The sequence below is a fragment of the Numida meleagris genome, chromosome 9, assembly GCF_002078875.1.
Source record: "Numida meleagris isolate 19003 breed g44 Domestic line chromosome 9, NumMel1.0, whole genome shotgun sequence".
In the NCBI taxonomy this organism is placed as follows: Eukaryota; Metazoa; Chordata; class Aves; order Galliformes; family Numididae; genus Numida; species Numida meleagris.
Genome location: NC_034417.1, coordinates 5658883 through 5674831, shown reverse-complemented (window position 1 = coordinate 5674831; position 15949 = coordinate 5658883). Strand labels below are relative to the sequence as shown.

Sequence of the window (15949 nt, the reverse complement as noted above, 5' to 3'; positions counted from 1 at the left end):
TATACAGCACATTCTTCTCCCCGCCTCCACCCATACCCAACTCCCTTCTCGTATGGACTTTGTGTTCCCTTAATAAAAGGCACCATAAAACTTGAGAGAGCGATTTTCCAACGGAAAGAAAAAAGAAATCCTATCAAATACATTCATCTTATTTTAAATTCCATTAAACTGTTCAAAAATCCTGAAGGAGTGATCAATTCTATTAAAATCTGATGACTGCTGAAGCGGTTTCTTTAGAATTTTTAACGTCATTAAATTTAAAGTGATTTAACCTCTATTTAATTCTGTGAATACTCAAAGGTAACTATCTGCAAGTATGCTTTTGAACTTCACATATACCATAAAACAAACCAAAAACACTTGGAAGCTACATTTAACGGTATGCATGCCACCATTAGCCTGCAACATGCTCTGAAAATGAGCTCCTTCTGATAACTGAGATACACCAGCATGATCTGAATGCAAATACACTATGTTCCAAGATAGCATTGACCTGCCTCCTGCTACTGCCCCAAGGCTTTTTTCAGGACATAGAAACTTACAGAACTGTTTGTGCACCTCTGCATTGCCAGGCAGTCTTGTTCACATAAAGCAGGAAAATCAATGTAGTTATGAGCCATACAAACCATCCCAAGAAGTTTGCTTTGGTTTATGATTTTTTTTCTATAAATTAGCTTACATAAAATTAGACCAATTTTAATTAATTGTAATAGTTAATTGTAAAAAAAAAAAAAAAGAAGGATTTTGATTCTATTACTTAAGATACATACAATGCCAAACCTGAGTTTAAATGGCACAACTTTCTTCTCAAATATAGCCACTAGCTATAGGAAACAGCTGAACTTGCTAGCATTTCCTAAATTCAATTTCTGGGCAGAAGATAATAAGGTATTTACAGTGGACTATGGAATGTGTTTTTGATTTTGAGGGCAAGTTGTATCTCATCTCTTTATGCAGCATTAAGGACAAGTTTTTTTGGTTTTTTTTGCATACAGTGCTTCTTCCAATTATCTGTGAAAGGTAAAAGTGAGTAATTTATTTTTATTGATAAAAGTCTGAAATTTTCACACAGACACAGAAATGAAACAGTTGTCAGTGATTATAACTGAACAGCATTCATCAGTTTCCTTACAAAATTGAGTGCGTGCTTTTCAGTTTATTTGACCTTAATCAACAAAGCTCAAAAAGTAATAATTTGTTATATCAATAAATTATAAAAGAATAAAAATAAAGCATAAGTACATATCCCCAATTTCATATTTAACCTACAATAATTCACACAAACTAACATAAATTAAATTAATGAGAAAAGAACTTGAAGTCAAGTTCAAGCCATTTGTTCAGTTGATAATTACGTTAATTCAGTATGCCAAAAACTGTCACAGACTTGATCTGAAAATGCGTTCTATAATCTGACAAATAAAATAATATAAAGCATTCATCAACCTTAGAGTGTAAAAGCAATAATTTACTAGCTCTTAATCATTAAAAAATTGCTAATATTCCTGATTTATTTTTTTTTAAAGACAGCAGGAAATACTCAAAAAGCTGACAATCAGAAAGTGTTCAACAAAAATAAATAAATAAATAAGCAGTTTGTAAACTTGTTCCTTAACATCAATGCTATAGCACTACAGAAGCAAGGAAAGCAGAAAAAAAAAATGAACAAGAATGTAGTGAAACATGGCATAATCACCAAGTTACTTCAATGCCATCTCTTCACTTTAGCCAAGGAAGCACTGTTAATGTTTTATGCAAGTAAATTTGTAATTGAACACTATCAAGAAAGTTATGAAAACAGAGTTAATTAAGATTTAAAGGTAACTTTTGTTTGGGGGGGGAGAAGGGGATAGTAAGGACGTGTTTCATTGTGATGGTAATTTTATATTCTATTGTTTTAAGTTTGTGAAACATCATCCAAACCTGAAACCAAAAGCTTGCAAGAGAACAGGCCTTGACTCTACTGTTTTTGATCAGTGATCCGCTGTAAGCTGAGTTTCATGTAGGAATTTTTATTGCGTATTTCTATCACTGCATCTCTGACAAGCTCAATGAACATTTGAGGCCAGAGCTTCTGCAAGGACTCATTTTTCATATGGATGTCAGCAGCTTCTTTCACTAAATTCTTGACGTATGTTTGGCAAAATGTTTTTCTTTCCTTGATTTCCTGCAGGGGAGAAACCATTAAACATTGTATAAGACAAAGGAAGAAAAGGTTAACCAAAATCAAACTCAAAACAAACAAAAAAACAAGCCCTGAACCATAGAAATTTAATTTTAAAAAGTGATAAACATGAGGAGAGGTACAATTTTCTGATAGTTTTAAACTGCAGAACCTAGTGTCTATTTAAGTTTTTTTTTTAGTATTGCCACACAATCTTACTGTAATTGTAATATTCATAGTACATTAATAAATTCATTTATCTGAAATCCAGAAATATCTTTCACCAGCATTTTTTTTTTTTTTTTTTGCCTTCTGGGACAGCAGTGTGAAGTTTACAGAATTACTAAGCACCAGCCATTTCCTTCCTTTCCTTTCCAGCTATCCATGACGCTGCCACAACAGTTGGAAAGCATACATGTATCTACCTGCACTAAGAAGAACAAAGCTTATTATCACACAGAAAAATAAGCCACTATGCATCCCCTTCGCAGCCCTCCTGACGGACTCTGGCAGGCACATAGCTCCTAACATACTATATAAGGTACTGAAAGAACCCAAAACTTTAACAGTAATTTCATGATTAAAAATAAAAGACACTTCATGCAACTACTGGCTCTGCATTCTAGACAAACTGTATTAATCCCTGTTTCTGCAGTTCTTACATAATGCCATAATAAGCTTAGAACACTTATTTGCTGGTGTATACTTAACCAATTTGATTTGTGGGACTGCTGAAAATGTTAGGTCACACTTTGAGCCATTAAAACTGAAGTTTCCTAAACAACAGATAAAGTAGAGAAAATACTTTCCAGTTCTTTCACCTGATAAAACAGATTATTTTTTCCATTCAAATAACCTGTCACCTTCAGCAATACACTGATTTAATCACATGTATTATGTTAGTTTACCTAGTAACTTAGTTCGCCAACCAACTTAACTTACTACTAGTTTACAGGTGCTTGGCATCCTCTCTTTTCAATGGTATGTATCTTAGATAGTAAAACTATGCAATAATTGAATACAGTGCTTACTGACCTTTGGTTAAATTTCTGGCACTTAGAGGACTTACACATTTCAACATAATTAAAAAGCAAATACCAGGTCAAACGTAGGAAACAGGATGCATATAGCTGTAACTCATAATGTCTGCTCAGAGAAGAGATTGTCAATGAAAGAAGCACATTCTCCCTGGAAACATTTTTTCTCTGCCCAGCCAGAAGATTTAGCAGATCAGAAACACAAATTTAAGCTGGAGTGACTGATGCACTTGTCTGAAGAAAAGCCAGCCAGCTTGCAACTTTATTAATGATTATCTCACTTAAAAGCTAGGAGAAAGCTCTTTACTGGTAGAGCTGGTGCTAACTCAAGTTTTGTCTGAAGGCATTCTTCACCAGTACACTTTGGGACATACTTTCTGACTTCCAAAAGAAAAATCTTATTATGTGCAATGTACATTTATCTTTACAAGAAGTGAGCAGATTTTTTGTTGTTGTTTCTTTTTTTTTCCTCCACATTTCACTAATGTAGGTACATTTTATCACCAAAGCAATATTTCTAGGTAGAATGTATTCGTGAGACTGCAGCACCATTCAGGAACCACTTCTTTAAAGACACAAACTGACTGTTACCCAGTACTCAGGAACAGATTAGCTAACTGAAATGTTTGATTAAACATGTAAATATGGTAAGCAGTGATATTTTAAAGCAACCATTCACAACAGCACAACAGAAACTTGGTAGTAGTCAAAGGTTACATAATAGAGGAAGAAAGTATTTTATAATGATACGCTTACCTCAAGCTTTTCCATATGAAAGTCCTTTGTGACATAACTCAATGTTGCTCGAGCAGTGTTTTCTCTCCCAGCTCTTCTGTTATCATTACTTTCCTCGTTTCCAGTCCCAGATTTCTTCCCCTTTCCCTCCAGAAGGTAACTGAATTGCTTCATCCTTTGGACACAATATAGAGATTTACAGTTTTAATTGATGGATTTATTTTCTTTTTTAAGTGCGGATGTTCCTAATGATTCTGAGTTTTTTTCTCAACTCCTTTTGAACATGTCATTTATGAGCTCTCAAGTTTACTACATCCTCAAATTACTCACAATACACAGATGATTCTAAATAGTCCACAGTTACTTCACTTCTATACAAAAGACATTTTGACGTGTATCACATTTCATCACCTAAATGGGAAGCCTTGCAGCTTAAATTTAAAAGTAACCATCAGTAAAAAAATTCAAATATTAAAAGTAACCATCTGTAGAAGACTAAGACTAAATATTTTTAGTCACTTTTAACAACTTTTTTCTTACAGCACCAACCCTTAAATATGTGAACTGTTACAGTCATCCATTATGAAATAGCCACAAAAAAGTCTGCATCTGCACTGTGAAAGCACACGAATCCTCACCAATACCAGCACAATTGGAGAATTAAACAAGCAGGGCATTTGTGTTCATGTGCCTCTCATCTTACTCAGCAGACCTCATACAGCCTCTGTGAAAACATCTGTCTTCATCAATCAGGAAGTGTAATACTGCAGTATGCAAAGAACCTATCTTCCACAAGATGTTACCTGTGACATTTTTCTCTCATTACCTAGAAAGAATTTATCATGACATCGTGGAAAATTAAAACAATATATTCCAGAGAAATTCCACTTCAGTTCATTGTATTTTGTCTATATACAGTTTCTCTGAAATTTCAACAGAATATGGTAATTTCATTGTTCTAACTGCTACAAGAGTATACCATTAAAGTGACAGTACAGTCCATTCAGACAAATCTCATCTCAGTTTTAAGGAATTTATATTGTAATGTGCACAGTTCTTCAAGGTTCATTAACAGTACCAATACGTATCTCCTACAAAAAAAGGAACTTAAGGATGTTCCAAAATAATAACAGAAAAACAAAATGAGCTAAATGAGAAATCTTCATTCGCTCAGAAACATCCACTGCAATTTGAATCAGTGACTGTATTATTTAAAGAACAACATCGCCTCTGCATTCCTTCTTGAACCTTAACAATAAATTTACCTAGATTCTCCAAATGACGAAAGCAAGCGATAACGAGGCAGCTCAGAAGATGCTACATAAGCCAGAATGCCAAAGAGCCTTTCTGCCATTACAACATCATCTTGAGTAACCTGTGAGGAAAAATAAAAAGAGAAGTTTCAAAATTGGCACATTCCTAATTTATTGCATACATGGATTCAGGACTAACTGACATTTGTTATACATAACACTGCAGATCTGCTCCAGGCATATCTTCAAAACATAGTTTTGATTTCACTGGCACTTTCAATATACCTTACCAGAAACCAAATTAGATACTTGAGCTTGTTTTATTTCCTGTAATTCTGGAAACTTTAACATATGCATATGGTACTCTATGCTTCACAATATTCCTCTTGAAGTGAGGAATTTTATAATGATTTATCAAGTACCTGAATGTCAGACATCAATTCTTCTCTAAGCACATGTAGTGTGGAGCAGGTCTGCCAGAAATATTGGATCAAGTTATGCTAAAGGAACCAGAAGACACTGTCATCCACACGTTAAAAGACAAGTTATAGTCTCTCTGATTTTGGCAGAATCATAGAAAAGGTTTATTAAACATATAAACACACATGTATATGTATATATATATATACACACACACGTACATACAAAAATTTAAGAGATAAGTGACTGCACTTCTGTAGCCAAGAGAATATACTCATTATATATTTCTTCAAATACGATCTACCCTGTTAAGTCACAATTAAATCACTTAAGATATACGTAACTTATTTTCAATGGTTGAAAACTTTTCATGATGATTTTTACACTTCAGTTTTGTAAAAGACAGGTAGAAGGTTTCCATTGTTTGGTTGATTTTTGTTATTTTTGCTTGTCTTAGCTAGTAAACTCATGGCAAAAGAAACACAGGACATCATGGCCAAAGGACCAAACTATGAACTGATATGAACTGCCAAAAGTTTGTCAGCACAGCTTCTAGACCCTTGGCTTTCCACAGAAAGAACCTTTATGATCATTTAAATCTTACCTGTACAACACAGAACAATGAAACTCACATGGGTGGATAGTGATAGGACAAGAGGGAACGGTTTTAAACTAAGACAGGGGAGGTTTAGGTTAGATGTTAGGAGGAATTTTTTCCACACAGAGGGTGGTGAGCACTGGAACAGGTTGCCCAAGGAGGTTGTGGATGCCCCATCCCTGGAAGAACTCAAGGCCGGGCTGGACATTGCTCTGGGCAGCCTGGTCTGGTGGTTGGAGACCCTGCACTCAGCAGGGGGCTTGAAACTAGATGATCATTACAGTCCTTCTCAACCCAGGCCATTCTATGATTCACTCAGTGACTTCTTAACTTCAAGTTTAATTTCTGTCAAAATTAACACATTTCTGGCAAGTAACCCATTTTTAAATAAACTACAGTATTTTTGAAGTAACTATAGTATTTACCAGATACCTTCACTGTCATGGTTTTGTGATTTTCGGTTATTGGTATTCCACATCATAACATCACGTAGTGGATATACCTGGTTCTCAGAAGAGAAGGACTACTACAGTCCCCACGGTACTTTTCTCCTCTGTTACCATTTTCCAGCCGGAGGGAAAAGATAAAAGCTCACAGTATAAGAACTTGCAGATCACGAGACCTCATCCCTTTTTCCGCCGTCTCTCGTCTTGGCAGCACCTCGCTCTCCAGCCGTCTTATCGTCGGTAGTAGAGTAAGGCCTACCTTGATTTTGGGACATTCTCTCTCTCTGCATTGGATTTATCAGCTTAAATTGTAATTATATTGTATTATAGTGTGTTGTTTTGCATTCAGATATCTTATTTAGTAAATTAGTTTGTTTCTCCTCAGATTGTTGCTGCTGTTCTTTGCTCTCAGGTCCATCTCCCGACCCTTTTCCCCTTTCCCCTTTTCCCGGGACGTGGGCCTGTGGGTCCCCCGTCCCCTTCGTCACGGAATCGGGCCTAACGCCCGTAAACCGTTGACATTCACATAACTTTTTTTCTTCTATATTATGCAAATGTGTGAATGAAATGAAATTTCAGTCAAAATTCATGTGATTTAACTTACTATATTCCTATTTAATGTTTATTGACTGTACGACATATCCTTGAATGACATACTGCAACAGCATAATGCAGGGATAAACTCCCCCCAGAAAAACAGTACAGGAAACTAGAAACATAACTTCCAATTACATTTCTTAATTAAATTAAACACTGTTTTCACAGTGTTTACTTTTGATCATTTTCGTTTAAAATGAAATAAATCTTCCTTAGTGGCCTAAAAGTAAAGGACCTTGCTAAGCAGTCTGTTAACAGAAGCAAGGTCTGCAACAAAGAGTGCAGAAGGCACCGAGGGAAACAAAGGGCACTGCAGGCAGAAACAGATCTGCCAGAGAAAGAAGGGATTTTAATTAATTTATTTATGTTAAGAGAAGCATAAGGACAAGGTCAACAGAGACACCAGTGCTAAATGCACACTATAGTTCATAGAAACTCATGCTCTCCATCTTATGCCAATACATTCTTTGCTCCATTAATCACGAAAGGATTATAACAGTAATACCACATCAATGCAAGTCCATTACCCAGCCTTCTTGCCAAGTGCAGTACGTTAGGAAAACAGGCACCAACTCAATAACTGTAGCGCATTTGTTATACTGTATGCCATACCACTTGGCGTACAGCATTTTGTCAAGTTTAATAACTTCAAACCTTGACAGCTATTTTAATTAATCTGAGATTATTATCACTGGGAAATTTTAAATAACATACCTCAAAGAAAAGAATTTGCTTCTTAAACAATAATGATATTGTACATGGCAAACGTGAATAAAAAAGTCTATTTAACAGACTCTTCAATCTTAGAATCGTTAAGGTTGGAAAAGACCTCTAAGTTGATCTAGTCCAACCACCCAGCCACCACCAATACTATCCACTTAATACACTTGAAGGAAAGCCAATTTTAGCTGTATTATCTAACACTGGAATGTATAGTAAATAATATACTGTAAGCTACAAGGCAGTCTGTCAAATGCACGTTTCTGTACAAATATCCAGTTCTAAGAATTGTGATGCTTTTGGACATAACTGAGTCACGCCTAAAATCAAGACTAACAGTTCTTTACCTTTTTAAAAACATATTCCAAAACTATAATAAGTCTTGCCTTCAGGTATTTTCCTGCCTCTCAGGTGCAGGTTTGGACTATCATTTGCAATTGCAAACATTTGCTAATTTATCGTGTACGATCACTAGTAAGATAAAGCAACAATTTCTTACCTCAATTCCATTTATCTTCTGTAGATTAAAATGGTTCAATCTAAACAGAACGTAGTACTTCCACAAAGTAAAGTTAACAACTGGATTTCCCTGCGGATCAACTGTTAACTGTTCTATGCGATGTGCATGGGCTAACGCATTGAACTGCTGCAGCGTCACAAGATTCGTCTCCTTAAACTTTAGGTGCTTAAAAATGAAAACAACAACAACAACAACAAACCACTCACTTCATTTATAGTCATTAGGGAGAAAAACATCTACGTATAAACTAACTGGTGTACATATATGTAATCTTGACATTTTAGAATATAAGCTCCTAAATAATCTATAAACCACTTAGTAACAGCACTGTCACTTTCATATTACAAAAAAAAAAAAACGAACAGTGATACTGCTGGACCAAGGTTTGTTTTAATTCTGCCAACAAAAGCAAGATTCACACATGAAAATCAGTACAACATGTTTTTAAACGTTATTGTTAACAGACTAACATTGAAGTCAGCTGTTTCTTTGAACTGTGCCCTATAGTAGCATTCCCACAGCATGGTAAACGCAGCTATACAGCAGCACTACAGAAGGATAGAGGAGGAAAAACGAAGATAAAAAAGTGAATAAGGGTGAAGATAAAAAAAGAAAAATCTTGCTGGGATTTTGCCATGCCCAACAAGTTTACCTCAGTGAAACAATCAAGTTCCCCACAAATTCATTTCTCAATGAAACCATTAAGTAGTATTATATCTAAAACCTTAAAAAGAATCAGCGAGCTATGTAAGCATATAATCCGAATGACAAGTTCATTTAAGTATGTCATCATTACTTCATTATTTGCTTAAAAACCACAGATTTGTGTGTCCAAGAAACTGTCCTAAACTGATTTCTCATTAGGTTGTTTTGCTTCAACAGGAACTGAAGAATTCCAAGAGCTGTACTAATTTAACCAGCTATTCCCACTCTCTTCTATCCTACCAGCTAGCTGGTCTTAGAACCCCCAATACAAACGAAGGTCTCCTGATACAATCGATCTGTAATATTGTAGAATAACAATACCGTGTCTCTACAGCAGTTTTGCAACTTAAAGATAATCAGACAGGTCAAGGGAACTATAGGAAGTAATAACTAGACTGAAAAGAAAATAACCATCTTGTTGAAGAACCTGAATAGAAGTCCTGTTTTTCAAAAGTGCCAGAATGAAACGAGCATTAAAGGATGAAACCAATGCAATTTACAAATATATCTATTTGCATAAAACAATCAAGAGTGACTGCTAACTAAAGTTCTGTTACAGAATAAATATTCTCAAGCTGCTCACACAGATGACATTTTGAGGCATTCTTACCACAGAATTAGGAAATTTTATCCTCATTTTTGTTAACACTTGCACAATTTCATCAAATTCTATGAACATAAAGGAGACTGTGACAACAGTTCCAGCTGTTTGAACACTCCAGTTTCGATCCAAGCACTCCAGTGCTCCAGAACCATACAAGTAAAGAGTGTCTCCTTCCAGTTCCACCAGATGAGACTCAAGGACAGACAAGCCTTGTACTGCACTGTTCAATATTGTATCAAGAGACCTGTGGAGAAAACAAAAATTCAGTAATATAAATTATTTCATAGTAGTAAAATTGTTCCAGTGAATGATAGTCCTTTCATTCACCAAAACTTGAACTCAAATATGACTGCAGTTCTCAGTATTCATCCATTTTTACCCAGCATGGTTCAAAAGTGTTAAGGAATGGAAAACTGTCTTTCCATCAAGTAACATTACAAAACTTCTACTGCTTTGGCAGAATAGCTCAGTTGGTATTAGAGCTGGACAGCACAAAAAAAAACATCACTTATATTTGTATTTAATAACCTGCTTAAGAATTTTACTTCAGAATGCTAAATCAACATATTTTAGCTACCTAAAAGCAACTTCAATCAACATGCTTATCCGAGCTAAGACCCCTTAAGATTTTGTTCTCTGTATGAACTGTAGAAGTTATGACATGAGCAAGTGCTGTGGGATCCAGCCCTTTAAGATCAGACACTTATTAATACCAGTCAAGGATAACGCTATTGACAGTGCTGAACAGTCAGTTCCACACTTAAAAACAGTATCACTCCTCAGCTAAAACCCTTATGTCATACTGTCTGATCAGGATTCATTATTCTTCTTAGAGATGAAAATAATCTCATTATCATTCTTTAATCCTTAATTAATAAGGATTATTAACCATTTATTTTAAAACAGTGTGAGCTTCCAAAATTGTAATATCAATTTTAAAATTAAACAACAGATCCTAATATTTTCAACACTCCTCTCTACGCAACTTACTTCCCACATAATATATGCAGCTGAGCTGACCTGAAGCGCACAGAGAATTCGAGATGAACACAACCCATAGGTTCAGAAAGTTGTGTAATGATGGTTACTGTTTTGTTCTTTATAACCTTCCTAGAATATTTAATGTATTTTTTGACTACTATGATCACTCAGCTGATGTTTTCTTGACAGTATCTATCAAAAGTCTAAGATTAGTTACTTGAGAGGCCATTACTCATCTATGCTGACTTTCACTTGCCATTTTATTCCTTAATTATGCATGTTGGAAATTTCCTTATTATATAGCATATTAATAGATCCACGTCAATTTTAACCTATCAGGAGTAAAAACGCAAAACAGGCTACATGATAAAATAAAAGATGGCAGTGTTATTTAAGGCTTATTTATTCTAGGACAATTAGCCATGTCTTCACTAATTTGTTTAAACTAATCTAAATTAGTGATAAACATTATTACTAGACTTTGATTTCTTTACCCAGTCCTGAAAAAGAAAAAATTCCAAACATAAATCTCCAATTCAGACAACAAAATGTAATGTAAATTGCCTAAGAGCACTGTAACAAGTGCAAATAAAACACACTGTTTATTTTGTTAAAACCTTGGGGTTTTTGAAAATTTTTATTTCCAAAATACTTGCTTTGGTTTCTCCAATGCAGGCTCCAGAATTTGTACTCAACACTTCTTGCAAACATTAAATCCTCCCTCATTTAGCAAAGTTTAGTATAAGCCTCTTTAGTCAACTAGCAGCTGTTATATTAATTAAGTATATATTACTTACGATTAACAGCCCATATGTTCAACATTAAACATCTCTTCAGAATAAATTTGGATATATTATATTTGATAGCAAAGTACATTGAGATTTCCGCCTTGAGAATAAGAATGTAAGACATGAATGGGAAGAAATATTCCCGAACAAAATACCTGCTTTCTTCAGGAAATACATATGCAGCACTGCCATTGATAGGACAAGGCTGGTTATCTTTATCTTGGTTTAAAGAAGCCACAAGATCTATTCTATTCTGCTGTATCTCCCACTGGCGAGCAATATTACAAATTGTTAACCGTTTCTTTTCCTGAAACAAAAGTCAGGAAAAATAAATAATAAATTATGACAGAGTAGTATCAACATACTTGTTTGATGCAAAACAAACATATTGCTTAATCAAAATATTGTTAACATTTTACACTGAAGAAACAGAAGGACTGGTTCGCAGGTACACAGTAAATTCAACGCATCATTCAAGCAGTGTTTTACATAACTGCCGGGTAACAATGGTTTCACAAAACTGGTGATAATAGGAACAAGTACCTTAATCAAGACAAGCTGTAGAAGAGTAAGTTTAAACTAGCTGATCTCAATAACTACATGAGTCTTGCTTTGATAGTCTGTAGCTTGTACTACTGTTCGACAAAACAGGGCAAATCAGCACAAAACACAACATTTCATTATAGTCTCTTTCTTCAAACAGAAAAATGAACATTTACTTCATTTGCCCATGGAGAAAAGCAGAGTTAACCCAATTTTATGGTTTGAAATTAACACTGTGATTTATTAACTTTAACCTAGATTCTCTTTGCACCTAAGTTTAATCTATAAAAGCAACATGGAACTGTTAACATTATGCTTTTATGTAACTCCTTTGCATTGGGCGAATTGCAGACATCATTGTAACCAAGTTCATGAAGAACATTCCTCACAGTACTCCATGCTGGAAATGGGAAGTATTATGCTTTACAAATAAACATTGTCTTTTGAAAAAAGAGAAACAGATGAACAAAAAGAGCAAGTATTTCATGAGCTGTGACTATACAGCCTAAGTATTTCCTTAAAGTTAGTTATTTAGACGGACAAATAAAGAGCATATAAACATTTCACAGTAAAACACTTAATACCAATGTGGAAATCTCTCATGCTGAAGGTATTGATGCGTTACAGTGACACAGATCTTGGTGTCTGCTGTGTCTGATAATGCAGAGATAAACCCACTGGACTTTCACTGCTGAAGAATGGGCTTTAGCAAGATAAAAATCTGTACAGAAAAAAGAAGGATAAATAAACTCCACTGTCAAGGCCAAGAAATATCTGCAAGGAGCGGGGGAGGCAGCACTGCCAACATCAACTTTTTCAATGCTGCAGATACAGGAAAGCAGCAACTACTTGCTATCAAATGAGTGCCCATGATTTCCTTTACACAGCATATAGTTTACAAAGGTTTGTAGGAAAGTGACAACAACAGAATTCCAGAATATCATTCTCTAAGTATTTTCTTCAAAGGTAACTCTTGTTAAAATTTTGTCCTTGGAATTATTTTTTCCACTGAACATTTTATCTACTAGCAGACTTGTTCCCTCCAATTCAAACAGACGCTGGGGAGTGGGGGGGGGACAATACACAACACAGAATCCAAGCTCACAAGAACCTATTTTTACAAAGGAGAGAGATACAAATCTTCTCACTGAATCACAAAGAATATACTGCCATTTGACATTTATTCCAGTTAGCTATTTGAAGATGAGCAAGAAGTCTCAATTAAGTGATGAAACCTTCAACTTAACATTAAAATCTGAGTAGTAAGGGCATTGTATTTAAACATGCTTTTTCCTCTATGGGAAGTTTTCACTGGCAAGATGCACTGAGAAATCTGTGCCACCAATGCAAACAATCTCTCAACTACAGGAAAACCTTACACCAGTGGTTAAGAACATGAACTACAAATAATCACAAACTTCCTTCCAATTAGCTTGTCAACAGCATGAAACGTTATGTAAAATTATTAGTTCCTAATTTCCCAGTTCTTTACCTAAGTGAGACCAGGCATCAAAATGTCAAACTGGAATAGATTTCAGATGTCATTATTTCCCAATAAAAAAGCTCTATTTTAAAAAATAAACATAAAAGAACAACAACAAAAAAACAACTAACAAAAAACCACTAAGACTACTTTGTTGATCCTGACATGGCACTAGACACATTTTTTTTTCCATTCAGTTTATACTTAAGCATCTTTTAACTGGTTAGCATTGTTTTTCTATTTTAATTTTCAGAGTTACATAACTTTGCTACACTTCTTGCAGACTCATGCAACTCATGTGGTCTAATTCCCTTCGTGAAGTACGATTTTATCTAGACAACTTCACAATACAGATACGTGATTTCCACACCTTCTCCTCCCACCTCCCTTGCCACCTGCGAAATTAAAGGTGCATTCTGTATAACCATTACTGGACAACAAAGAAGGTTTTAAGGCACCTCTATTAATAGGAAATGATTTGGGACTAAAGTAATGCTGATAGTCTTCTATCCTTGAACTTCAGTCTCCTGCTAGCAGTCAGTCGTTTAGTCATCAGCCTGCAAGAGTATTCTGGAGTGTGATCTTGTCTCCCCTGCTGGAGCTACTCCATCTCATGAGAACAAGTGCTAACCAACCACGTTGGTACGGTACATAAGTGTTCCTCTGAAGAAGACAGCTGGAGCCTAGCTGCTGCCCTGCTAACTGCTTAGCTCCTTCTACAAAGAGGAGTAACTTCAAGAGGAAAGAACAAAGGAAAAACTACTTCAGAAAACCCTATATGGCATCAGAGCACTCACCTGAAATGTGGGACACATTCAAGGAATCTGAAATCACCAAAAAGTCCTTTGCTTTTGGTTTTACTTTATTTCTGTATTTGGGAAAATGAAGTTTGCTATCTTTTTACACAGAGCACCATACTCACATATTCAATTGTTTTTTTTGTTTGGTTGGTTGATTTGGGTTTTGGTTGTTTGGTAACTCGAATAGTTGAATGAAGAACTTCAACTGTAGGGTAAACTGTTTAAGCTGTAAAAAGTTTTAAAAGATAGGTATGATGGGATAATTAAGAACTAGATTAAAAATATTAGGTTAGAAAATATTGTAAATAGTTTACAGTAGATTTATCTCATTTTAGTTAGAACAGCCACATTAAATACCTTAAGCAAACTCTGTTTATGACTTTCACGCTTCCTTTCTTCTTCTTTCCTTGCTGCAATAGATGCCATGCGTCTTTCTTCTTCCTAAAAGACAAAAAAGATAACAATTTTACAAAATTATGAATTTAAAAGGTTTAGAAATGAATTAATATTGATTATGAATATGTCTCATTATGTTGGTATTTAAAATTAAAATTTATCTATTTCAATAATTAAATATTTTAACATTAAAACAATAAAATGTTTCTAGAAATAAATAAAGAAATACAAAACATGATCTACTAGATGGAAATACTGAAGACAAATCTATTTATAATTGTATTTGTTCAGTTCTTTGAAAAAACATTAAGTATATGATCAGTAAAACAATGACGAACATTTTGAAATAGGACAGGTTTTTTGTGATTTTTTTTTTTGTAAGAAAATACACAGGGTGAGTGGACGTATCTCATTTTATGTCCAAATAATAATTTTGTCATTATATACTGTTAACAGAGATTTGCTATTCCTCATTCACTATCAGAACTTGAGAAAAATATTTTCAAGAATAACTAACTATATTACATGAACGTTATTTCTTGTCAATATTACTGCCTGTTCACGTTCAAAAAGAAAGTCATTTCTTCCTGAATAATGGAAGTCATAAAATTGAAGATATATAATTCTCCTGGTCCAGCAATTTAATACTGCAATACAACCATATTAGGTTGAAGGTTCTCTGTTTACAGAAGTCTAAACATTCTCACAGCACAGTATTTTTAGAACATTTTTATTTTCCAAGTAACAAAAGAAATGTTCCCTATGAAGTAAAAAGTGCAGAGTTCTTCCAACAAAAATATTTAGTAAGCATACTTAAATTTATTTTCATTTACTTCATATGCCATTTGGGTGTTTCTATTAATGTGCCTTCCAAGAACATGAAGTGTTTTGGTTTCCATCAAAATAGAGAGCTCCTGTCCTAAGCTTTTCACTTCCACCTTCCAGAAAGTTACACATGAAGAGCATCAACAAACAGAGATGAACAGGAAGATATTGATACGACAAATTTCTGATACTATTCAAATGTACTATGGTTACAGCACTATAAGAACCCCTAAGCACATGGATCAATGCCTACTGGAAGATTAAACAGAAAAGGAACTTAACACTTGGCATTGTTAATACATCCTTAAAAACAATTTTTATTTATAATAATAAT

General features: G+C 34.6%; 1 protein-coding gene across 3 annotated transcripts in view; it reads right to left on the bottom strand.

Moving 5' to 3' along the window:
• The window catches only part of LRRC49 (leucine rich repeat containing 49), a 42255-nt gene continuing 27313 nt past the window's right edge, over positions 1008 to 15949 (bottom strand). For 2 of the 3 annotated variants that reach the window (XM_021407468.1, XM_021407469.1), the window contains exons 10-16: positions 14752 to 14835; positions 11724 to 11875; positions 9806 to 10043; positions 8470 to 8655; positions 5202 to 5311; positions 3958 to 4111; positions 1011 to 2167 (exon numbers count right to left, since the gene is read on the bottom strand). In XM_021407468.1, the coding sequence (XP_021263143.1) occupies positions 1961 to 2167; positions 3958 to 4111; positions 5202 to 5311; positions 8470 to 8655; positions 9806 to 10043; positions 11724 to 11875; positions 14752 to 14835 (1131 nt within the window). In that variant the 3' untranslated portion in view covers positions 1011 to 1960. Of the gene's footprint in view, positions 2168 to 3957; positions 4112 to 5201; positions 5312 to 8469; positions 8656 to 9805; positions 10044 to 11723; positions 11876 to 14751; positions 14836 to 15949 lie in introns of all 3 variants that reach the window. The other variant, XM_021407467.1, reaches the window with a different exon arrangement.